The sequence below is a fragment of the Gymnoscopelus microlampas genome (genome assembly GCF_963454915.1).
Source record: "Gymnoscopelus microlampas genome assembly, chromosome: 9".
NCBI lineage: Eukaryota > Metazoa > Chordata > Actinopteri > Myctophiformes > Myctophidae > Gymnoscopelus > Gymnoscopelus microlampas.
Window position 1 is genome coordinate 15769695 of NC_139946.1, and position 27708 is coordinate 15797402.

General features: G+C 41.3%; 1 protein-coding gene across 1 annotated transcript; it reads right to left on the reverse strand.

The window, feature by feature from the left end:
- Nucleotides 1–1559: 1559 nt before the first annotated feature.
- Nucleotides 1560–27708, reverse strand: alpi.1 (alkaline phosphatase, intestinal, tandem duplicate 1). Its single transcript, XM_084067943.1, has 11 exons — nt 27546–27708; nt 25899–26024; nt 21586–21701; nt 19041–19215; nt 13912–14084; nt 12414–12548; nt 9611–9686; nt 8554–8688; nt 7966–8157; nt 7026–7142; nt 1560–4467 (listed from the first exon to the last, which is right to left on the reverse strand). Exons 1-11 carry the CDS (start codon nt 27640–27642, stop codon nt 4196–4198), a joined length of 1614 nt encoding a protein of 537 aa, XP_083924069.1. The 5' UTR covers nt 27643–27708; the 3' UTR covers nt 1560–4195.

The following is a 27708-nucleotide window of genomic DNA, read 5'->3' on the forward strand; positions in this document are numbered from 1 at the left end:
GGCCTATAGACAGAGTATCCATCATTTCATCCATCATCCATCACAGAACATTTCTAGAAAACTATGGTTAAAGATAGGGTAAGTGATTTCCTTTGGTTAAAATAGCACTGGCGTAGACTTGTGCTCCGAGGAGCACATTCTCTAGTTCATCCTGATTGGCTAAGAATGGCCTCCAAAGTTTGCAGGAGTGCTCCGTTTTGAACAAAATGCCTCAAATCATGAACAGTGTGCAATTTCCGTGAAATTTTGCACGTACATTCCCACTAGGCCGAGGAAGAAATGCCACTTGAAATTCTTCAAATCAGCCTCACAGTGGCGCTAAAATAGGCCGATTCATGTTTTTTACCTATAACTGCACCAATATGTGTAAAACTTTGTATGTGCACTCTCTAGAGGCCAAGAAAAAACCCTTGCCCTGCATTTTTCACATTTGCCTTTTAAAGTGCCACCAGGAGGCCGACTTATGTAAAACACATTTTTGGATATTACTGCTTCAGATTTTATCCAAATTGCACAATCGGTACACATGATCTCTATAGTCATGTGATCAAGAAAGATCTGTTAAATGTTTCATATTCTATACTGATTGGCTAAGCTTGACGTCTAAAGCTGACAGCCTGTTTTGAACAAAATGCCGCAAATCATGAACGCAGCGTCCGATTGCGGTGAAACTTTGCACACACATTCACACTATGTTAAGGAAAAAATGCCACCCTTTTAACATTGGCCTGTTATAGCGCCACCAGTAGGTCAGATTTAGCAAAACACATTTTTGGAACAAAATGCCTCAAATCATGAATACAGTGTCCGATTGCCGTGCAAGATCAAAGAAGAAATGGCACCCTTTTCACATTGGCCTATTATAGCGCCACCAGGAGGCCACAATAACCTACCTGACCTGGCGGAGACCAGTGCTCCGAGGAGCTCTTTTTCTAGTCTAATCTTATTTTTCATTGTTTTTGTCTTGCGGAATATGCCACACCAACATTTCACTGCTTGTCGGAGTAGGGAGTAGAGTGACAAACAAAAGATAATCAAGTCTGCACCCTGGTTTAATGCTTCACTTGTTTATTGTGTTCTCTACGCATTACACCAGTGTGCAGACTTTATTATATTTTATTTGATCTTCCGTTTGTCCTGCACCTGGACACTCTTTATCTGAGTGACAATTAAAACCTCTTGTTTATTAAGTTATTAAGTGTTGAGTAATCACCAATGAATCAAGATTGATTGGGTGTCTTGCAGCTACAGTATGTGGGTGCCTGCCTGTGTACGTGTCAGTGTTGTATTAAGTACTTGAAAACCATTCATGAGTACAGATACCTTACTTGAAAGTTGATCTGGTAGGCCCCACCCATTTGTGCCAAACGAAGAAGTACTCACGTGTTTTACTAATGTAAACGTATCAATACTGCAATGTAGATATACTCTGTTACAAGTAGATGTTCTGTATTAAAAATGTACTTGAGTAAAAGTACAAAAATGTACTTAAAGTACCAAAAGTAAAAGTACTCATTGTGCAAAGTTCACAAGTTCAAAATGCATCTTTTGAAATGTTTCTTTTTCTTTTTTTCTTTCTTTTATTTTATACATAACTAACACTTTGTAAAAACATGGTATAAAAATACATTAACAATATCTGGTTAAAAAATACATTCATGTTTTCATGTATTCAAACAGATTACATGACAAGCGATACACAATCTTGAAGGAAAAAAAAGCCTTGACATTTGGAAACCATTGAGGTCAATTTACAAAAAACCCTTGAAAGCTACACATCTTTGTCTTTGTTCTCTGTACTTGGTGAGAGGTTTATGTGTTCCTTGTCGTCCCTGCCCGTGACATATTGTAGCAGCACGGGGGCACAGTTGTCATAGAAACCTGTCCTACATCCAGATCCCCTCCATAGCTGACCTGTGCCCAAACTGTCATGTGTAGCCTACTTGAGAAGGACACTGAATCCCTCCTACGTGCTCACTCCATTACAGTTTCCCTGGAAAATGGTGTCAGCCTGAATGTTTAGAGTGTAATAAGTGTAGAGTAAATTACAGTACAGTGTGATAGTTTGACGCAACAGTGTGTCATTCCAGTATTCTTAATGTTGACTTTATGGGACCGTTATGTTCCCAAATACTAGAGCGTGCTCTACTGTCAGTTGATTAAGAGAAGGACAGACGGGTGCAGACTCTCAGTGAGCGGTCTATAGAAACAGTCCGCACTCACAAGGTGAATTTTCTTTTTTTTTTTTTTTTACTGGCTAGGCTAAAGCGGACATCATTGTCATAGTACGTACCTGACATGTGCAATTTTGAAACGGGTGATAAACTATTCCGTCCGTCATGGCTTGCCACATGGACAGCGCACTTGTTGACATGAGACGGAGCCTCAAGCCTTGCTGTTGATTTCTCAGTTAAATCACAGTGATGGGGGCTTGGTTACTGTACATGTTTGTAGTATGTAGAACTGGGGAACTAGGACTCTAGTAACATAGGCCCACTTTTCATATTTCTAAATAGGACCCGGGAAAGAACCCTGAAAATATAGCAATGGTCCCATTCATATTTAAGCACACAACCATTTTGACAAAAATGTTGTCTTTACAAATTAAAAATGACAACAACCGATGTTGACGAAACGGGTTGTGCGACTAATTATAATTAGACCTCTATAGACCTTTTTCACAACAGCCATTTTAAAATGAAATAGACCTATTAGGGCAAATGCAGGTGTTAACAATGACAGTAATTAAGGTTGTGGTCCATTCATGGCCAAACATAGTCATGGTGTTGCTAATGTGCATGTTGGCTCACTGTATAGACTCTGCTACACTAAAGACTGGTACCACGCTGGGCAAGACCAGCTGGTTGAGTGTCTAAACGGAAGTTACATACTTTGGCGGAAGTACCGCCCAAGGAAATGACATTGAGGCTTTACACAAATCTGTTTACATTCTCTGTGAATGAAACGAGTGTTGTGATTGGTCGAAAAAGATAGCTTCCGGGGTAAATACGTACGACAGAAGTCCTGCCCCTATAGACACTCTCTGCATTAGGTCGTGACCAGGCTTTTCTCCTCTCAGATGAGTAAAGGCTGGGAACGAGGCTACACTGGTAAACACTCCGTCCGAACAGCCATTGTTCAGACAGTGTAGACAATAGGCCTAACTACTAAATTAAGTCATTCAGAGCTTCGGATCTGGGTCTCTCAGAATTGTCTTCTGCTGCTCTTGCACCACCGAGATGTTCTGACTATCCTTAGAAAGTTCGGCTACTGTGATTGGTCAAAAAGTTGGTCAGGCGTTCAAGGTGGGACTCATATATTTGGTTTTGTTTTCCACATTCAGCCCAAGGCTTCATTCTGCCAGCAGTGAAAGCATCACCATAGTTTTGATGAGATGCTGGCTGAGGAGGTTAGGAGGTACTAGTCTCACGAGCCAACCTCCAGGGGGCCACTCACATATTTGCGTGCGGCAAAGTACAAACACCACTGAAATCTCTCTCAAAGCAGTCTGACAGCGAGTCGTGGGCTCGAGCCCAACAATCTTTGCTGCGTGTCACTTCCTGTCTCTCTCTCTCTACTGTGTACTACCAATAAAGGCAGAAAAAAACCCAAAATATCTTTAAAAGAAAGAAGTGGGTTGGATTATGTAGGCCTGTTAAATGGAACGGAATCTTAATTGGCATCCTTTGCAACACCTGTGTTTACACTACTAATTCATGTCAATATGGCTGCTGTTAAAAAAGATCTATTGATGAGACAGCTGAACCTGGAGATAACTGCTTCAGAAGCAGCGACCATGATGTGTGTTGTTAAAGTCAGGGTTTTTTCCACTTCTATTTAGTTAGTTCTTGAGATGAAGGTGCATTGGAACCGTGCCCTAGGAAATACCCTGTGAAGTTCTTTGGAACTCAACTTGTGTGAGATGTGCCATCTGTAGGATAAAGCTTTTTATAAATATTGTGTTGGTGTGGTTGTTTTGAAAATCAAGTGCATGGAGCGTTTTTGTGTTTGTTTTTGACGTGCTGAATACCAGCCTGTGTGTGTGTGTGGGCACGCATGTACCCGACAGTTTTTTGCCTTGCGTATTTGTGTGTGCGACCACATACAGTACATGTCCGTCTCGTACACGCACGTGTTTTTGCGTGAATACAAGTCTACTGTGTGTGTGTGTGTGTGTGTGTGTGTGTGTGTGTGGTCATCTGAACAGTAGCAGCCAGAGCAGGCTGGTTAGCAGCAGTCCAGGCACTGTGTGTGTCCTGGGAGCGCTGGAGCTGGACGGGTGCGGGGGACAGTCCTTGTAGGGCTCCAGGCAGGCTGCGTAGGCCATGACATGAGCCACATAGTTTTGCTCTTTCACCCCGTGGAAGAGGTGGGCCATGGGACCCCGGGCGTAGATGGCAACGTCCTCCCCGCCGTGGGTCTCCGCGTCCAGAGGCACGGCCGCCTGCTGCATGTACTCCTCATCATCTGAGATCACAGAAACGCAGTGCGAAGCGACACGTTTTGAGCTTGTCGATCTGCTACTTTTGCTATTTCTGAATTTGTATCCTGAAAAGTAACAGTTTTGGACATTATGTCCACCCGACAGACGATATTTTTCATTTTGACAATTTTCCCCACTGGCTATAGAGGCGAGAAACAAGTGAAAACATAATGATACATCAACGTTAAAGAAATGCTCCACTAGCACATTTGGGAAGTTTAGTCAATATGTAACATTACTACTTACCGGCTGAGAAAACAAAATTTTTCTGTCCTTTTCTGAACATGGTGCTTTGTTGACGGATCCGACAAAACCCAGAATTATTTTTTGTGTCTACTGTATGTTACTGTCCTTCTACATTACAACTGTGGATGAGATCTGACGTTCATAGTGACAGAACACTATGCAACCAAAAAAAAAAAAAAAACCTAAGTCTCGCTAGACGAGATTGAAATCTCGAGATTTCAATCTCGTCTAGTGAGACTTAGGTTTTTTTTTTTGACAGTGTTCTGCCACTGAACGTCACCCAAAAAAGAAAAAAAAAAAGCTATTAAAATATGTGATCTAACGCAAGGCCTATCCGCGCACGTTTTAAGCTTTGGTGAACCCAGGATGGAGTTATGAAAATTTTCTACTGTACCATTCATCCTAAGATATCACAACATCATAGAAAAGGTAAGAAAAACTTAGTCCAAAATTCTCCTTTAACTATGAAAGCTGAAAAACAGGGAAGTATAACTTTAAGGGCTATGAACAGAAGATTGATCAGCCATGGCCTCCAGCTCTGAAATCAGTAAATTATGGTTTCTCGTCTGCCCAGAAAGTGATGAAACAATTAATGTACTGCATGCTTCCCTGCTATTCCCCGTTAAAGACAACTAAACAAATCACTAACGATCAAATACAAAAATTGCAAAAGTAGCAGATCTACAAGCTGAAAACGCGTCGCTTCGGGCTGCGTTTCGAGCTTGCAGATCTCCTACTTTTGATACTTTTGTGTGACGCTGTAATATATGATCAAGTAGGGCATTAATTTACAAAAAAAACACAAAAGGTTAGAAAAGGTTAGAGATTTCTGCCCGACATCAACGATATAGGAAATGTCTATATTCTTACTTATTAGCCAGTACAATGGAGCGGGGAAGGTATACAGAGAGACAACATGTCAGAACAACACAGTCCCATCTGGATTCAACCTGACATGCATTGAACAGGCAGCTCTGGCAGGCTTCAAGGCTATAATCCATCCAGATACATGTGGGTCTACAGGGAGGGGATCCTTAACCGCTGCTCCAGTGGGCATCGACTGAGGAGGGTTTTAACCAAAACTTGGATTGAGTTTCCTATTTCTAAGACCAAAGCCTACAATGGAAATGATCCTCTCTTATACAATGAGTTTGCCTCAACAATCTGTCTTGACGTGCCAATTGGACGCAGTTTCCGCTTCTGGAACAATTCTTCTCTTGTTTTCATTACGTTAAGCGAGGTTAGTGTTTCTCAGAAAAAGGATAGAAAAAGCTGTTTTTTTTTGCGGTAATCCAGCAAGTTTATCTGCATCTGTATTTCAGAGGCATAAAATCGACTGTAAAATGAATGGTGTGGAACAGGAATGGGTGTAAAAAGGGGTGATCGATGTTCTACGGTTCCACAAAGGAAAACAAATGAGTTACATAAGGCAGGCAACGCATATACAAACAAAAGACACATGAATAGAACAGAATCAAGTCAGCATGCCCCTCAATGCCAGACCCATCATATTTTAGCCACGCTTTCCGTAGACTGGCGCAGGAGTGAGTCATCCATAGACCGTATACGGTCCACGTTGTCTATACACACATCACCACAGACTAGACACAGGCATGCTAGCGGCACAGCTGAAAGTCATTACGCTGTTGCAGAGTATTTAGACAAAGACAGAGGAATACGTGTTTGTGTGCATTTTTAACCGTGTCTTTTATCTTGCTGTGTATCTCGGTGTTCTGTTGTGCCGTTGTGCCCTGATGAAAAACAAATGTGCACCTTTGATCTGAGAGCGTGGAACTGGGTAAATCAAACTGATATCTCTTAACTTCTATTGTGCTCTCTTTTGTATGATTATTATGATATTCCACTGACATTTAAAGTCACAGAGGATGCATCTTGTGTGGCAGTTAGGTTTTATGTGTGGCAAGTAAATACAGTATGAGTAAGCGCCTGACACTACTTGTGCCACTACTATTACAGTCCTATTACTATTAGTACTACTACAGCATTACTACTGTTACAACTAATAGTACTTACAGTAAGCTATTATTGTTACTATACTGTAGCTCTGGTATGGAGACTAACTGATTGGGCCAGAAAAGGGCCAGGGCACATTAAGAGATCCCTCACATCCATCCATCCATCCATCCATCCATCTCTCTCATGCTTTCTTTCTTTCGTTCTAAAACAAATTGAACACACTTTTTTACACCTGTAAACCTGTGATCTGACAATAAAGCTGATTCTGATTCCTTTAATTTCTTTCCTCTTCCTTCCTTTAATTCAGCTTAATACTCACAGTAATCCACCATGGTAATGTTCCCTCTGGTTCCATTGACGTGCACATATCCGGGTCCGTTGGCATACAGGATGCTTGTGAAAGGCAATTTGTCATCTGCTTTCTTTGACGACAGACCTGGAGGACAAATAAATGGTGGTTAAATGGAGCAAAAACAAAAGCCACCATAAAATCGTGAAAGGAAAGCAACAACAACAGGACATGAAGGAATGTAAATCGGTCCCTTTCAACACGGTCTGCAGATTAGTTTAGTTGAGCTAGTAAACTTCACCAGACCAACCCAAACTAAACCAAACTAAACCATTATGGCTAAATAAGACCTCACATGCCCCGTTGGCTGAGTACTAAATGCTTCCATTTTTACATTCAGTTTACAGTTTACAGTTTAGGCATTTAGCAGATACTCTTAATCCAGAGCGATTTACAGTAAGCAAGGACACAAGATAAAACACATTCCTATGTCTTGTGTCAATGGTTCTCAACTGGCTTTACCCAGGAGGACTGAAAGACAGGGTAAGAGATATTTGTTAAAAATAAGTATTAAAGGAGCATTTCACCCCTGGAACTTACAGTCGCTCAATGTTAATAATATTTGTAGTAGCAAAATTAGAAATTTGCACCCTATGGCCAGAAAAATACAGAAGTCTGTGTGCTTGACTGGGGTTTGACTGGACTGCTGCATTACCACAATGACCATAATGCTTTGGGGCACTGCCCTTCCTTGTGGGGAGGGGAGGCTGCGTGGGGGTGTGGTCTACATTGTAGTCAGGAAATAAGGTTAGATAAAGAGACTATGAGTCAAATGACTCAGTCTCTGAGGATATGGATAAAAATCTAAAAATACAGATTTAGGTTTCTGTATCTTCAACAATAGTACAATGTTCACTGAGTCATTTGTTTTTGTCTCTTGACTCAATCGTAAAATACTCTTGGATCGCACCGAAGATAGGATTTCCTCGGGGGGTGTTCCCGCCGAACGTGAAGACATGGGAGTGGTCGGCGGTAACCACGGTGAGCGTGTCGGTTTCTTTGGTGAGCTGCGCGGCACGCTGCACCGCTCGGTCAAACATCACGGTCTCTGACAGTGCCAGCTTGGCGATGCCGTCGTGATGTCCGTGGTCGATTCTCCCTCGTAATGGAGACGGAAAGAGCAGTACATTAGATAAACATGTGCCTGAGAACATGGTTAAAATGATGAAATCATCATCTGTTTTCACACCTGGAGAAGTAAAAATACAAGTAACGATCAAGTTTGATGTTACAGTGTTAACAGTTTGCAAAAAAAGGCACGTGGCACAGGTTTATACAAAAGAATGCTAAAAGGATAACCCAAATAAGCCCTCACGGCTTGTTTCCATTAAGGTTCTGTGCTAACGTTTGTCCATGAACATATTGACTCATATGCAATAAACAAGGGATGTGGCCTTCCCTTTTCCCTTTAATAATAATAAAAAGTATATTTTTAAATGGCCACATTGAATTGAACAGTAGAATTATTGTAGCGGTGGTGGTGGTACAGTATACTCATCTTCAACAAACAGGAAGAATCCTTTGGGGTTCTTGCTGAGGATGTGAATGGCCTTCTCTGTCATCTCCACAATGGACGGGTCGCGCGTGCCATTCCGGAAAACCTCAAACCTCATGTCCTTTGGCTCAAACAGGCCTGGAGGAGAGACAAGAAGAAAGACAAGACGGAGTCAGGCTCAGGGAAAGCCACAACGGAAGGAAAAAGACGTCAACATTTGCCAATGGCTTCTGACGTTTAACAAGTAAATGTTATGTTATTTAAAATAAATGTGTACACAGGAAAGTGTCAGTCGACACTTTTATCAGTTAGAAATATGTAATTATTGTCTGGCAATACTTGCTGAAAGGGTCTTGTGATTAACCCATTAAGACCTGAGGCCGATTCTACAAATGCCTTCTAAATCAGTTCTCACACTCAACAAAAATGTAAAAAAAAATAGCAGATGTGCAAGCTCGTATATTTGTTATTTTTGAATAGCCAACGCAAAAATCTAACCCGGTTAAGTACAGCATAAATGAGCCATTAGGATTGCAGTAAGCTATATGAACAGCAATATTCAACAACCTAAATATCTTCAGCTGCCATTAAACCCATGACTCATGTGACATAATGTGAAACTCATATACTGTAAGGAGCAATCATGCCAGATAACAATTTGTGAATTTACTGTATAGTTTCAGGTCTTTCCTGTATAGAGACTGTAATTCACTGATAAGGTTTCATAAAAGAAGATGGCACTCCCATACTGATAAGTACGCAAAAAGGTACTGTAGACTTGAACAGTATGTGTCTAGGTGTGTAGATCAGTCTTGGGCAGTTATTTATTACTAAGCATAATTTTACTTTAATATTATGCCTTTCCCCAGTAATGAGTAGTGTAAGACATTACAAAGGCAAAAACAGTAATTGTATTACAGAGCTCTGCAGCTAAATTAATGACAACTGGCTGTGATGTAATGTAATTACACGCCAAGGCTGGCACAAAATATAGTGTACTATGGGTGTATCATGGGTGAAATGTTCCTTTAATTCTTCAGTATAAAGTAACAGTACCAACCCATGAGTCTGTCGGTGGTCTTTGCATTGATCTCATCAAACTGCTTCTTGTGCCAAACGTAGTGGGACCTTTTTTTCTGAAACACAAAGCAGAAGACATTCAAATGTAGTGTGACTTTTTATTCTGAAACACAAAGCAAGAGGCAGACAATCTTTAACTCTGAAACATATAGCAGGAGTCGGAGACAGATTGACCTTCCTAAATTGTAATGGGCCTCATTTATAAAATGCCAAATGCTAAAATTGTGATGAATAAACATTTTATCTTGATGCTTCAAAAATGTCAGCTATATATATATCAAACAGGTTGCTTCTAACATCACTCATGGTGTGAATGTCATACATACAATGTACTTAATTAAATGAAATTAAATCCACCAAAAAGCAAGTAGAGATTAATAAGCAAACCAATTAAACACAATCGATAGTGTGATTGCTTCACCACAGTTCTTATGTATATCTAACATTTAATTTAGCTTTTAACATGACTGCCCTCCATTCCCGTCACTGGTATAGGCAATACAATTACACAGATGCTAATTTATCTAAATCATACATGCAATTTTATTCCATTTGCAATAAAGCAGTGATGGTTGCCTATTTTGACAGATGCTATTTATACTTCGGTACTATATATGTATATGGTATGGTACTTGTGTATGTTATTTAGCTCTACTGTTTGCTTGTCCACAAATGCTAATAATGTTATTTATTTTAGATAGCATGTTTAGACAGATGCTAGGTAATGACGTTTATAGTACCTCGTATCCTAGTTAATTTTATAGCACTAAACTAGGTAACAACGTTTACAGTACCTTGTATCCTACTTACTTTGTAGCACTAGATAATTTTCTTTGCACTCTATTTACTTTACTTTACCCTGTCATTTGTTTAGACTAGGGTTCATGCAATTATACAATTTCTGATGAGAATTTGGGGTGGCATAATGGCTCAGTAGTTAGCACTGCTGCCTAAAAGGCTGGGATCAAAGCCAACTGGGGTCTTACTATACATGTTCTCCTGGGTTTGCTCTCACACCTCCATACTGTACCGCTGCCAGTGCCACGGCACTGGCCTTAGAGCTGGAGCTGGTCCGCTCACTGGTGCTACTTGGTGAATCAACAATCAGGAGTAGGGGTCTTCAACAGGAGGTCCGGGACCCCTAAGGGGTCCTCAGAGTTACTACAGGGAGGCCGCCAAATCTTTGGGTGATACTGATAAGACTTTTTTTTGTTGCATTAACCACTTGAACCATAGCATCCCTATTCTGAGGAGAACTTTAGCCAAAAATAGCAGATCTACTAACAGTACAAGCTTGTAGATCGGCTATTTTCGGCAAAGAGGTTTGGTGTAGAGGGAAAAAAGAGTGAAAGGTCAAGTTTACTAAGTATTGACGGTTTAAGTGGTTAAATCAACACATCAACATGAATCCAACACAACACTGATGATAGCACTATCAAACAAGTCTATGAAATCTATGAAAAAGTTTAATCTGCAACACAATACATATACGTAAATTATATAGTGGGGGTCTTCATCTCTTTCTCAGCTAGGGGGTCCCTGGGTTGAAAAAGACCCCTGATCAAGAGGGCTTATTTGTCACTAGCCTACTTGCAAGTGGGGCAAGGTCCACAAGACTACCCACTGTTCCTGATAGTTAGGATAGGTTAAACCCACTTAAACTTTGTTGACTCATAAGATCCCTGAGTCCCTCAGCGATCTATGACCTCCTCCTTTTTCCCCCCTCTCTACACCACATCTCTTTTGGTGCGTTGTTGCGAAACACTGTGAGATCGTAGTTTTCGACATTTTTGACAAATGCCCGTGGCTTCATGTGGTTAAATGCAGGGCACACATTTCCTCACAGGCATCAATAGACATAACAGGTTTGTTGCTTACAAACATTACTGGGTGTGTGGGCTTTCAGGGGGCATGAAACATGCCCTTTAATCTGCTGTGTGTGATTAGTCAGCTTAGAGCAGAGAGCTGCAGTTTGATCACGTGACCTACAAGTACAATTCCATCTCAAACTAGAAAGATGTGTTCCAGACATGCTGTAAAGAGCGCTGCGCTGTGCACCCTAGCCGCACAGAAACCCATCTATATGGTAGGATACAAGAAGAGTGGGCACAAAGGAGAAATGGGCACCTCGATGTAAAATTAGCTATTTTATCCCCCCCAAAAAATATTTACACTTTCGTCAGCAATAATAATTTATTGCAATGTTATTGCATTCAGTTTGGCGGTGTGACTCTGCTCCTGTGATACTAAAGATGTATCTGTGCAAGCATGACACAGAATATCTGAGATCTCAAACCCCCCTGAGCAGAGCATAAGATACAGTTATAACATGAACATAACATCCATAGAATCACAGTACAATCCACAGAATCATCCATTATCATATGAAACTAAATGCCACAGGGAGGAGGCTGGGGAGGTGGAGGGTATTTGAACTCTGACAGCTGTATACAACGAGCTATGAGGAGAGTGAGTGTGTAGTAGCTACACTGTAGCCTACCCTCCTGCCTGCCGGGCCTAACTGAACTAACACCGCGCTTGATTTGAAAAATGGTCTTCAGTAATGTAAAGTATACATGATTTGAACATGCACAGTACATCTTTATCAGACTTACATACATCATGTGCTTTACATTACTTAAGACCGTTTCCCAAACATATATATATTGTTTACATTTGGACCAAATAGACAATTTTACATCCAGGTGCCCACTCTTCCTTAGTGCCCACTCCTGTTAACATACAGTATAACGTAACTTCATAATAATGAATGTTGCTCTTACCGGTTTGGCCCTCATCCACACGTCAATCAGGTTCTTCTTGTCTTTGCGATCCCCCTTGCGGGAGTTAGAGGTGGGGTACTCGGGGTCCGGGGTGCCCTTGGGGGTCATATACATCCGCCCTCCTCCCAGAATCACCTTTGAGGGAGCCCAAACTTGAATTAGCAGAGGTACAAAATAATTTGTGCAGAAATATTGATAGCTACTGTATAGCACAACGGTTTCCAACCTGGCAGTCGCTGCTATAGCATCACACATCCTTGAGGGATAATGCCAGGACAATGCAAACAACCATACTAAGGGGATAGTAGCAAATGTTGTGCTACAAACATACTGTGCACTTTCAAGTTGTTAAGAGGACAACTTCTCAAAGCATTCTGTGTGTCCAGAAATAGCTTCAGTGGAAAATCGCAGCTATGGCTGTGGATTTGGCTCTTTTATGTGGCTTGGGAGCTTGAAAACAAATATTTGGATGTCCCTAAAAAGGTGCATCTTAGCTTTGGGCACTTGGCATCAAGGTTGACTAATAAGACAGCTGCATTCCATTTAAGAGCCACAAATGTAACCACAGCAATGTTCCGTAACGTTTTTTCAGAGGAGTAACATGTTCGACTGTGTTCGGCATCCTGGCAAAGAAGTGGCATGGTTTCTCGCTTGCCTAGATACAGAATACGTATTTATAGAAAGTTTTACAAAATACAGTATAATAGCTCTAATGCATCACCATGCATCAACAGTAGCTTATCTGTTTGGTTGTCCAAATAAAAGGGGATGTGGATAGATATGGCCGCCACGGGCATTAAAGTATTAATAAAACTTGCACAATGTCAGCAGGATATTGCTGACACGCTCAGATCAGTACCACCAGCTCATAATTTTTGGGAATCCCATTGCTGACGGGGTATTTGGTAACACTACACCCAGTTTACTGTGCCACCCTCACACCTAGAGCAGTGTTTCAAGTCAAGGATCCCCCAAATTGATACGTATTTGGCAGCAGACCGGCATCTGAAAAGAGTTTGTGCCATATTTGTGTACTTTATTTTTATTATTAAAAAAATCCCAAAATTGTTCGATATAAAAAAAATGTATAGCAGATATACAAGCTCACACCGCTCACAAGCACGAAGTGACACACTGTGAGCTGGTATCTGCTATTTTTGAATAGCGAACATTTAAATACCATTTAAAATACCCCCAAATAAATAAAATAAAAAATCATATGTAATCAGCTGTGGACGCCCACCTGAAAATATTTTGTGCCAGGGACCCTGATACATGATTTGTGTTGTTAAAATGTTTCAAATATATATATATGTTTTTCCAAAATTGTCCAAGATTTATTCTAAATAGCCCATGTATATACAGATTTTGATGCTATATTAACACATTTTGCTGGGGACCTCCTGGAACCCCCTCAAGGACCCCTGGGGGTCCCCGGACCCCACTTACATTGAGAACCACCGCACCAGACAGCGACAAAGAGCGTTTACATACGTACATCAATGTCGACGTTGGTGACCATCTGGGTGGCGATGTCCACACAGCCCTGCTGGCGGGCACTGGAGGGCAGGTCTGCGTCGCTGTACCAGCTCCTGCTGACAGAGTGGGCGTAGGCCGCGGCGGGCGAGGCGTGCTGGACACGGGTGGTGGTCACAATGCCCACAGATTTACCTGAAGAGCGCGCACAGCACACACGCACACGGACACACGCGCACACACGCACACACACACAGACGCACACACACGCACAGCATTCACCAAAATGTAATGCTATTCAGTTAGAGCTTGTCAAAGTTCATACTGTATGTTATTGCCATGAACTTTAGGATACCCTGAAGAAGAGCAAGTGTCAAAATGTTGGTGTCTTAAATGAATAAAAGTTTATTGCATCGTGGCTACGAGCTGTGCGACCTCCTTTCTTTGAAACAGTTATATATCTCCCGTGGTCAGCACCTTCTCACTACTGGTGTGCGCTCCTGTTCCATTGTTTGCCTGATATTGCTGTGAACTTTACCTCCTAACCGCCCATCATTAAATTACGAGAAAGTTCTTGGCAGTTCACTACCAAGTTTATTATCTTATTATTCCCAGTAAGTTAAACAGGTGAATGAGATAGGAGCAGTCCATAATAAGATGGCAATCAAATATTTATTGCAGTTGCCAGACTCCTGCCATAAAATGTCCTGATTGATGTTAAGAGATGTGTGTGTGTGGCAACTGGGCACTATTTCTCTACTGGATTTCGTCGTATGAGGTGGAATCCTCATACGTCCAAAACTGTTACTTTTCAGTATTCAAAATTTGTTTTGTTGCAAAAGTAGCAGATCTACAAGCTCAAAACACGTCGCTTGGCGCTGCGTTTCGAGCTTGTGGATCTGCTACTTTTGATGCGTTGTAGTATGATCAAGTAGGGCCGTTAATTTACGAATAAACACAAAAAGTTAACATGTGGAGATAAGAGGTTTCTGCCTCGACAGCAACCACTTGTTATTTTGGTAGTGGATATTGATTGGTCAGTCTGCATTCTACACCAACATGGTTTCAGAATGCAGCTTGTTCAGATTAGGTTAAAGTTAAGCACAGTTAGCTTTAGGTATGGGTTTGGTGTGGTAATAATTAAGCATTATAAAAGGATTGGCTGAGCTGCCTATGAAGCTTGTCATAAAAATGCTCTATAAACACATAACCTTGGGCGAATAACATCAGATTACTGCACCAAACAAATTGTTTCAAAATGTCAGATTTGGATTTACAAAAACAGCTTCTGGTAACATTTAGGTGAGAAATGGACAATTTTACTACTTTCCTGAACCGGACTGAACTGTGTGTCTTTATCCACCCAATATTTAACAAACACTATACGCTCCTTCAAGGCATTTATGTCCCATTTTTAATTACAAAGGTTACTTATTTTAATGGAATTGGTACATCTGAAGTTCAAGAAGGAAGAGCAAGCCCGCTGATAACCACATGTCTACACCAAGCCAGATGAGCCGTTGACAGCTCCGTCTTGCCTGCCAATCAAAACGCTTGTCTTCAATCAAGCTCATGACGAATCCACCCTCATGTCAATCAGTGTGCATTCAAACCAAGCCTCATGTACCTGTCAGTGTGCATGACATCCACTTCTCCGATGATTCTTTCTATTCCTAGAATGATTTATGTCTAGCCACAACTGAAATATAATGACCCATAACCTTAACCTTAACCCCCTGCAGGTATAGCCATCCTTCTATTGTGCGCAAGATTTAAGTCCTATGCTATACACAACAGATGTCAATGTAGTCATTCGATGTCAATAACTTTGTACACATTAACGACACGGACCTTACCGTCCCTATTCTGGGCATGTCATAATAGGCGAACATTTGGCCAAAATAGTGACCATTCAGCAAAAAATAGCTTATCTAGTGTGGTTTAGAATGTTCATTGACCTCAACAAAGTGTATAGGGTTTAAATGGTTAAGGGATCTTCTAATGTGACTGAAATTGGGTCTTTTAAATGTTAGATCGCTCTAGAATATATTTTTCAAAGTGATTATATTGTTTCTACCTAAAGTTTGAGTTTATGTTTTAGATAGAAACATGGTTACAAAGTGGTGTTGGTGGTCAAATGTCAGAATGGTGGCCTCCCCCTTATGAGTGTTTTAGTCAGCCCAGACTAAGTGGTCAAGGTGGGCGTGTAATAATCATTTTAAATGCTGCCCCATAAGTGACATCTGGAGTTTTAAGGTGCTTGTGTGTAGTTAAGTGCGCCCCTCATTCTCTGTGTGGGTATACTGTATATACCACCCTACTAAACATAACTCAACCTTTCTGTCTGAATGTGTTGCCTTTCTTTCCTCTATGGTACTGACCTATGAGAGAATCTTCCTTGTAGGTTAGTTTAATATTCATATAGATGATTCCTCTACCATTTCACTCTTGACTTTTTTAAATATCACAAGGTCTTTTGACCTGAAGTAACAATCTGGGTCAACACAAAGCCGTGGGCATGTTTTACACTTATTATGTACATAATAATGTACAAATAATCACACCATAATACGGTGTGATTATCTGCTCCCTAAACCTGGCTGATCTCTGTGTAATATGATCACTCATGCATTTCATTTGATTGTGTTCTCCAACGTACAATGGACCAGTCTCTCATATAGTGCACTATTACATAAAAAGAGTGCACTATGATTGCACGCACCCGCACACACACACACACACACACACACACACGTCGGGCGGAAACCTTGTATATCCATATTTCAACTTTCTTTTGCAAATGAATGTCCTACTCCATCATACAAGAGTGTATGATGCGAGATCATGTGATGCGTTGTGAGCTTGTAGATCTGCTATTTTCACTATTTTAACATGTTTCCAAATAATAATTATAATAATAATAAAAAAGGAACGTTAATGGACAAACAAGGTTTTCACCCGACATGAACACACACGTGCACACGCACTCACGCACACGCACACACACACACACACACACACACACACACACACACAGAACGTCAGCTCAAACTTTGCCAATGTTAACTTATCCCAACATTCTTCTGCTGATAATTTACTTAATGGCTTTAAATTACTCTGCCACTCCACTTTTCCATACAGTAGCACCCGTTAAATGCAGAGTTACGCATATACAGTCCATCCATCTCCCTGGAGTAGAGAAAATATCTGCAGTTCTAAAAGAGAATGTAGGAGGGTTGAAGCGTAGGTGGAGAAACACAGAGCATCATGTTCACTACCAAGGTCTTAATGGTCTCTTACACTAAGTTAGTTAAACATGCGAGAGCCAAGTACTTTTATTAAATGTAATTCATGTCAATAAACATACAGTATTGACAAGGCTGAGGAAGACCTGTTAGGTTGAAACGTGTCCGTTGTAAACAAAACTGTGAAAAGGACATTTATTGTGTCCTGATTTTCTCAGCTCAATAAACATACAGTAGCCTATAGTGCTAGATTGTGACCGTCTCTTAAACCCGGTTAGGGTTTATAATAGGCGTAAATCTTCCAGGGAAGAATGCCTTAATGGAGCACTTCACCCATTTTCAACCTAGTCTTCATATAATTGGTCCTCACTAATGCTCATTATAAGTAGCATTACGCATTCTGTCTCCTCACTGTGTTGTCTCAGAGGAGGACTGTGGACAGGCATCGGTAGGCAGGTTCGGTCATTTCAAACAGGATTTCAAACTTTATTTTCCTAATTGATGCGAGAACAGTGGCTTCAGAGCGCTTTAAAGTAAGAGAATGCCGGTAGTTTCTATTAGCTAATCCCCTTTGAGGATGTCATTGGTAGGCAGGTTTCTGAACTGTCCATTATAGCCCGCCTCAGAGACCCCAGCACGAGTAGACGGACATTTTGCCATTTTATAATGAGCATTAGTGAGGACCAATTATATGAAGACAATTGAAAATGGGTGAAGTCCTCATTTGTTTTACTGACAAGGTTGAAGGTATCAGATCTATGATCTCTGCTGATTCATTCATTAATCAAACTTAATAGAAACGAACCTGGAGTGACAGGGCTTTCTCTGTGGCCACCCCATCCCTATGGAACTCACTCCCAGCTCACATCAAAGCTGCCCCCACCCTCGCCACGTTTAAAACCACACTCAAAACCACACTCAAAACCCACCTTTTCACAGTTTAGGCATTTAGCAGACGCTCTTAATCCAGAGCGACTCGCATTCCCTACCTAATTTATTTAATTTAATTTTTGTAGCTAGTTTTCAACCTTTTAATTTTGTTTCTGTTTTGCATAATGCATAGTGACTTTTAGTACTTAGAAAAACACTATAAAAATTGTGTGTATTATTATTACTGTCTATAACCCTTTAACACTGGACTTTAAGTCAGTTTATGCCATCCTTGCTTGTGTTCTTATGGACACTGTCTCACATGAAACCTGGGAGTAGTTGTCACTTATTGCTTTTAATAGATAGCTCCCTATCTTCTGGAACGGCCCCTGATTATTTGCACCACTTAAAACCTATGCTTAGTTGACCAGAGTCCCCCAAGGCTCTGTACTAAAAAATATGATAAGATAATAAAGGTCAGTAAAGGTCAAACAACAGTGTGAAAGTGTGAGTAATATAACAGAGTGTATGAGTTAATATAAGTTTGATAAGAGATAGGCTAATACAGTTGTATGTGTGTAGTAACATAGTACCCAGTGGTGTAAAGTAACGTCCAATTTTCTTGTCCAATACTTTTACTTGTACTCCACAACATCTCAGAGACAAAACTCCACTAACAATTATTAGAACATTTTTGTTACTAGTTACTTTGTAGATTTTGATTATATTGTTATTACAAAACATACATTAACCACTTCAGCCCTATTTGAACTTTGGCTATTTGAAAATAGACGATCTATGCTGTGCTTGTAGATCTGCTATTTTCAAAAGATTTATTTTATAAAAATTAGACATAATTATGTAACGTGACATTCAACAAATATACTACTTTTACTTTCGGTCTTTTTTTTTTGTATATTTTGAAAACCGAACTTGTACTTAACAGACTATTTCTACTATAGGGTATTGATACTTTGACTTAAGTAAAAATTGTGAGTACTTCATCCACCACTGGTAGTAAGTAGTAAGATGGTACCTTGTGCTTTTGCGCGTCGCAGCACTGAGAAGACCTCGTTGCCGAACGTGGTGTTGCATTCGTAGGCCACAGCGTTGGCGCTCAGGCCCACGGTCTTGGCGTTGGCCTTCACTCCACAGTGGTAGGCTGTAGCTGTGCTGGCGCTGTCTGCTACCTGCTTATCCACGCTGTAGGTCTGTGTGAGAGAGAGAGGGAAGGGAGACAAAAACACATCATTGGAGGGAAGGAAGGAGGGAGGGAAGGGACTTGACAGCAGTAGATATCAAACCTTTTCATGTCAAGGACCCCCAAATTGGTGTATTTGGCCGTGGACCCCCATGTGAAAATGTTTTGTGTCAGGGACCCCCAAAAGAGAAGATTTACGTCAGATAAAAAAAATCTAAATGTTCCAATACTTTCAAGATTTTGTTCGCAGCGTGCCGCAAAGTGACACGCTGTGAGCTTGTAGATCTGCTATTTTTGAATAGCCAACGTATAAATGGATAAAGTGGTTACAATGATGTTGATGCAACATTAACACATTTTGCTGGGAGGGAGGGGGGAGGGAAGGGACTTGACAGGACTTGATGTACAGAAGTCAGATCTTGCTCATATTGCCAAGGAACCTTCAGAGCAACGCTTAGGGAAGTGATTACAGTCTTCTGTCTAATCTCAATAATGTGAATGGATGGAAGAGTGGGTCACACTAACAGTAATGATACCTGGAAGAGTCATACGGCGATAAGGGAAATTAGTGCTGCTGAGGCAAAACGATGTAACCTGGTAGTATCATTATGATTTTGATAGCATCTCAAATAGAAACATAAACCATAGCGAGCGAGCGAGCGAGCGAGCGAGAGAGAGAGAGAGAGAGACTACAGTAGGTCTCAGCTCTCTTTTCATAATATAAGGATAACCTTCACCTCTTAACCACTTGAATCCTATTCGATGAAGATATTTGGTGTAGAGGGAAAAATGATGGTGCCTAAAGACCACAAGGGGACACCGGTCAACATGGGGTCTAAATGGACCCTTACTCAGAAAATAAACAAGTTTTATTACTTGATACATAGTCTTTTTTAATTGTCCCTGTCAAATAAACATAATAAATACAACATAAAAACCAAATGAACCTTTCATAGGTTCATAGGGTTGGTATTTGTTGTGCGCCCCCATCCAGTTATTACAGTAGCCTGGGGGGCAGTCTGAAGAAAGAGAAAAGAACGAGAAAAACATTGGACAAGACAAACCTTTACGGGTCCATTTGGTTCCATTTGTATACTCTCAGAGTTAAATAAGCAATGAGGATTTTGCATGTAGATTGGGGTCCCACAAGGATAAAAAATTACGGGGGTACCAAATGGAGGTTGGTGGCCTAATGCATATCAAACTGGGGGTTGTTGATATCAAAAAGGTTTGAGAATCACTGGTATTTATGACACTTGAAATAACTTATGGATGAACATGAGACTCGTTTGTAAACCAGACACGTACAGATGCTGAGTATTGGGAACTACAGCACACTTGAACAGACCTGACATTCTTTCGACAGCGTTATAAAAGAGAGTTGAGGGATTAAGCTTGGCCACAGGGCTGAACCTTACTTTTTTATCTGGCCGTAAGTCTAATTTCACTGTTTTGCTGCGGTTACTGCAGCATCAGCGTTTCGTTGAGTGTACAGCTGAACTGTGTGAAACTCTAGTAACTCTTTTTCCCTCAGTCGGGGTGAGAGGGCTTAGCAACGTTGTGGTGGGCTGGAATGAGGCAGGACGCAACATGTCCACAGAACAAAGCCTGTGATATATGGACACAAACCTTCTGCTACTGACCCACCCACATAGAGGGAAGAGGGAGAATTATCCCCTCCACAAACACGCACACGCAGCCCCATCTTCCACCCACCCCATCCATTTAACAGCAGTCAGAGATGACAGAGAGAGATGACCCCTCTGAACCTCTCCACTGACAGACAGCAGCAGTGACAGAGGGGTGTGTTTGCACACGATGCACGTCTCTGTGCTTGTGTGCTTTTGTATGTACTGTACAGCAGCCATGTGTGCTGCAAATATCTCTTTTATTATTATCGAATTAATCGAATGATCGAGAAGCGTGTTTTTTTTTTTTTAATACCAGCGAATCAATTTACCACTTAAGCGTTATTTTATTCTTTATCGCACAACAGTGTCGTGCATAAATAGTGAAAATAGCAGATTTACAAGCTCACAACGTGTCGCATCGTGTGTGCGTGCGTGTGCATGTGTATGTGTGTGCGTGCATGTGTGTGTGTGTGTGCGTGCATGAGGCGGACAATTATAGGGTCACACAGTTCAGAGCGATGTTGTTTTACAGTTTGGTGTCTCACCTCACACAGGGCCAGGTATGTTTACAGTTTGGTGTCTCACCTTTAGACAGGACCAGGTACATTTATAGTTTGGTGTCTCACCTTTAGACAGGGCCAGGTATGTTTATAGTTTGGTGTCTCACCTTTAGACAGGGCCAGGTATGTTTATAATTTGGTGTCTCACCTTTAGACAGGGCCAGGTATGTTTATAGTTTGGTGTCCTACCTTAGACAGGGCCAGGTATGGGAAGCTGTCCATGGCCAGAACCGTGTCCTCCCCGGAGCCCCCTTCCATCTGACCCCTCAGGATGCGAGCTGCAGACACCGTAGACACACCCATCCCTGGAACGCAGTCAGTGGTGGGAAAAGGTTTGACTTAATTAGAAGAATGTAGAAATACTCTCTTACAAATCGTTGCTGTCGGGCAGTAAACTTTAATATCCACATTCAAACTTTTTGTGTAATTACAGTAATTACTGTAATGCTCTACTTGATCATACTACAGCGTCACACAAAAGTATCAAAAGCAGATCCACAAGCTTGAAACACAGCTTGAAACGCGGCCAGAAGCGACACGTTTCAAGCTTGTGGATCTGCTACTTTTGCCGTTTTTGACTTTGAATCCTGAAAAGTAACAGTTTTGGATAGGTTTCCACCCGACAGAGATGAAATACAGGTCCTGTATTCAAAGTTTTACTTGAGTTTTACTTGAGTCTAAAAGTATTGGCATCAAATACAAATCATATACTCAAAGTGCCAAATGTAAAATTACTCATTATGCAGAATGTCAATTTTCAAAACAAATCTGTGAAAATAACCAATCTATATAAAGCTCACAACGAGTTGTGAGCTTATAGTTGCATTGAGTAAATGTACTTTAGTTACTTCCTACCACTGAAGGCAGCGAGTGACATGGTGAGAGTCACAGTAAAGCCTTCCCACACACTGGCTTGAACGAACAAAAAAAGGTTGTTATTGTAATCGACATGTTGACATTATGTTAAGGCACATTTGGAATTTAAGTATAATGCTAGGAGTTCTCTGTACAATGTCTGAACAAATTCAGTGGTGTCCTGCCAGAAAAGCAAACTGTGGCTGAGTTTTTGGAATACATGAATAAATCAACACATAGGTGCTTTGATGTTTTCAAGGCAGCTGCATTGCAAGCATGCCTCAGAGACAAACCCCTGTGTGCTGAAAGAAAGATGAACACCAACACAAACACACATAAATAAAACAACTACCTTTGCCTTTGACATTTTTAGTTAATCAACCTCACACCCATTTCATTGAAGAAACCAGGGGAAGGCCTGAGGAACAATAAATACATATTATATAAGCTTGTTTGCAGTGGTGGACAAAGTACTCAAGTATATACTCCTGGTCACTATACTACAAGTGAAATTCATTTCTCTGTCAAATTTGTACTTGAGTTAAAGTACTGGATAATCTAAGTATACAAACGTACATGCTTGTAAAAATACTTAAGTATTCAGAAGCACAAATTATAAAAGTGCAAAGTACTCACAAAGCTCATACAGAAGTACAAAGTACTCACAAAGCTCATACAAAAGTACAAAGTACCCACAAAGCTCATACAAAAGTACAAAGTACTCACAAAGCTCATGACATACTTGTGACGCTGTAGTATGATCAAGGTGAGCGTTAATTTACGAAAAAACACAAGCAGTTAGAATATGGAGATAAGAGGTTTCTGCCCGACGGCAACAAAATACTCAAGTAGAGTACAGCTATAGATACTTAAAAAAAGTACATATTTAGTACTAAAGTAAATGTACTACGTTACTGCCTATCACTACCTGTTGGTGCATTAGAAAGCATTCCTAGTGCCTTTTTCACCCACCTGTGACAAGACTCCAGACTTTTGCAACACCCTGCTTATACAGTTTCAGGACATGTCGGTCTCCTCTATCTTTTACAGGCTTTCTCCAGTCATGGACCAGGCTTTTCACCAGAACATTTCTAGGAGAGGAGGTGTGTGGTGAAATCCTGCTCACTCACTCACTCACGAGTCACGACCACCCAGAAACCCAACAGAGTACATCTGATTAAGACCAGAGCTTCTGACAGGCAGCTAACACAAAACACTCTTAAAATCTGAGTGAGCCCTTCAAACCGCTCTGCCTTGCAAACAACGCTAGTCCCGTGTCTTACCCAGCAGCACCAACACATAACATACCATACCACCCAGGAAACTACTATTCACGTGAAATCCTCTAATTAAACCAAAACCCAACGCAACGTGGAGATGGCAACAGTGTTCATTTCGTTGTCTAAAAACTATGATGAAAAGTTATGATGACTAAATATACCATTTTGTCAACAAATAAAAACTAGACTAAAATGTTAGGGAAGGAGTGGTGGAGAAGAGATCCAGTAAAACTAGGACAAGTCATTTTATGCTTGGTGTCGCGCTCCGAAAATAGCTGATCTACAAGCTCACAATGCGTCACAGACAAGTTGTGAGTTTGTAGATTGGCTATTTCTGCATTAAGTATAAATCAGGCCATACGACGCCATCAAGGACCGACAAAATACATTTTTGTTAAATCAACAGTTGATTTAGTCTTATGATATTTAATCAACTAAAACTATACTAAAACTAGTTTTAGTATAGTTTTCGTATGTAGATCGGCTATTTTCACAATTCTTGCCTCTTTCTTAAGGGCCAGACCACTTTGGTAGAGGTTTGGTTTGTGTATTTACCTTGCCATGATGTAACTTCAAAGGTGGACAAGAAATAAAAAATAATTGCTCCATTGATTAGAAATTGAGAACTCAAAATATGCTCCTCATTGACTTACATTTTATACAGTAAAACAGCTCTCAAAGTCACTCTTTTAGCACGTAAACAAAGCTGATTCAGACAATATAGAACAATATAAAAAATGTCAAATTCCTACTGATTTTCTATTTGAAGATCAGTACTGGGTTTTGTGATGTTCTATATTGTCTGAATCAGCTTTGTTTATGTTCGTTTACGTTTCGTAAAAAAAATAATCCAGCAAACAGCCCAAACAAAGTAGTCCATTGAAGTAGATAGGGACAACTCTTGTTGTTGAGGTAAGCACAACATTTTAGATCCCTTTTAGAGTAGGGGTTTTCAACAGGTGGTCCGTGGACCACTTGTGGTCCCTGAAGGTATTGCATGTGGTCCCTGACCATGTTGCAATATGTTTTTTTTGTTCTTCTTGTTCCATGGAACAGTGCATATTATCAACCTGGTGATCTATGATGACATGTCAATGTTGTCAGTTTCTGGGAAGTCGGAGGTCAAGACATTCCACAGAAAAGGGCGTTAGAATCTCAAGAAGGGGAAGTGTACCGGATTCCCTGATGGAGTCATCAATATTAGGAAATGTGGCAATATAATTGCATGTGTCTGGTTGGCAGTGGTGGCTTAACGGGCTTGAGGTGCTGAAGCACAGGGCACCAACCTGGGGGGGGGGGCACCAAACGGCGAGAAGAAAAAGAAAAAAACGGTGAAATTTAGAAGCACGGCTCCACGCAGCCCTCCCCCTCGTTATTTTGTGATGCACCACTAGGCTATAAAGATATTAATTTAGATTACTTGTTTTGAACCAATGCTGCACTAATTTGACTTGTGATTTTAAAAAGCCATATAAAAAATTACAGCAATTCATTGATGTGAAAAATAAGAAATGTACTTTTACTTTTACTTGTACTTAAGTATTTTTAAAAGCATGTACTCTTGAATACTTAAGTACATTTAAAAGCAAGGACTTTTTTACTCTTACTTTAACTTGTAGTGGAGTACTCTGTCCACCTCTGAGCAAATCATTGGGGGACCCCCCTGGGGGCTTGAGAATCACTGCCCTACGCCAGCGTTTGTTTTGCAACAGTGGCAAGGGAAAAACTCGGGTATAACGGGTTTGGAAAACATACGTAATCTATTTCATCCTAGCTGACTAACACAACTCGACACATGGCTCTGTGGCCGGTGCTCTGTGGGGTACCGGTCTGATTTGCTTCGGTATGTGGCTTTCTATTGTTTTTCTTGACAAAGTGTTTCGCAACACTTTGTCTTGTCTTTGATTGAGTCCTGCTGTTTGTGAAGCACATTGTATGCATGACAGCCACCAGTCAAATAAGGTTTTGGTATCACTCTCATTATTACCATTATTATTGGTAGTAGAAGTAGGAATAGCAAACAGCTGTAGTAATGATTTCCAGAAGCAATCTCTCAAGACTGTACAACTCTATGACAGTTAAACTAACGCTTAGGGTTTTACTGTGTGCACAGGTGTGTCAAACTCAGATAGTAGTGTAGACTAGAGCAGTGGTTCTCAAAGTGGGGCCTGGGGACCCCCAGGGGTCCTTGAGAGGATTCCAGGGGGGTCCCCAGCCAAATGCGTTAATATAGCATCAAAATCGGTCTAATTGAATTGAACTGAAATTGAAATTGAGTGACTGACAGACAGACAGATACACACAGAGAGAGAGAGAGAGAGAGAGAGAGAGAGAGTCCATGTGGATGGTATATGTCTCTCGTCCTACCGTCTCCCAGGAACAGGATGATGTTCTTGGCCCGATGCTCCAGGGGGCGAAGCTTGAGCGCGGCGTCCAGTGTCCCCCGAGCCTGATTGTTCCAAAACGACGGGTCCTTCTCCCTCTCATGCTGCGCTGCTCCATGGACACACACACACACACACACACACACACACACACACACACACACACACAGTTAGACATTGTGTTAGATATGCTTTTCTCTATATTTTCACGTGTGTGTGTGCGTGCATGCATGTTCCTATGGGGTTTTCTCTCTATTCTTTTGCAGGTAGAGAAGCAGTGTGTGTGTGTGTGTGTGTGTGTGTGTGTGTGTGTGTGTGTGTGTGTGTGTGTGTGTGTGTGTGTGTGTGTGTGTGTGTGTGTGTGTGTGTGTGTGTGTGTGTGTGTGTGTGTGTGCGCACGTGCGTGCATGCATGTGCATGTGTGTGTGAGAGAGAGAGAGAGCGTTTGCAAGCACACACGTATACAGGTATGTAGCCTATTCTATCTATGTCAGTGGTTCTCAAACATTTTCATGTGAAGGACTCCGATCTGAAAAGATTTTGTGCCAGGGAATCGGGACATCAGAGATTTGTGTTAAACTTTGTCACAATTATTTAAAAACAGCCGATCTACATAAGCATAAAATAGGGTTAAAGTGGTAAAACTGATGTCGATGCTATATTATTAACTCATTTTGCTGGCGACCCCCTGGAACCCCCTTTAAGGACCCCTGGGGATCCCCAGAACCCCACTTTGAGAACCACTGCACTATGTCCATTTACAGTATCTGTCGTTTCTCTGAAACTCTGAGAAAGAAGAAAAAAAGAGCGAAAAACTAAATGACAGGATCTGTCCGTTCATAGTGCAGCACCGCACAGAGAGATGGAATAAGACACCCCTGAGGTGGCACGCCGAAAAAACAAGGAAAGACAAACAGTCCGTGACTTTACATAAACAGGTATAGACAGAAATACACGCGTGCACGCACGCACGCACACACACACACTAAACACACACTAAACACAGACTCAATTACACCTACACACCTGATTTAACCTTACTTAACCTGGACTGTCTGAGGTTAAGCTCAACTGGTGCACACACACACACACACACACGCCACAAATACACACAGACTCCCACTTACCACTCGCGTACAGTATATGTACAAGTGCAGTCACACATGTGCGCGTGGACACGCTCCTTTCGCCAACACAAACACTCACTTCCCCAGTACTCACCACCAGCCTCCTGCAGAACAAGGTAAGATATCGTCTCTGTCGGGTGGAAACCTCACATGTCCAAAACCGTTACTTTTCAGGATTCAAATTCAAAAACGGCAAAAGTAGCAGAACTACAAGCTCGCGTTTCGAGCTTGCATATCTGCTACTTTTGATGCTTTTGTGTGACGGTGTAGTATGATCAATTAGGGCGTTAATTTACGAAAAAAAACACACAAAAAGTTAGAATATGGAGATGAGAGATTTCTGCCCGACAGCGACGATAATAACCTAACATAACCCCGTCCTTCGTCTGTCCATCCGTCCATTAAAGTGTCTTGTTTGTCCACCCACAGAGGGGCCACTAATATCCCAAACAAACTCATTGGCAGCTGCAGCACTGTGAACATGTGTCCTGTCCTGTCCTCACCTTGGCTGTCCACGGTGTCCATGGCCCTGCCTGCAGCCATCAGTAATGAGAGCCCTGCGAGGACAAGCCTCTGGGCCCTGCACGGTGCCTCTGGCATCCCCCCCAAGCCCAGGACCCCCAGACACACTGCCGTCACTCAAATACTGAAGTCACACAGAGCTAG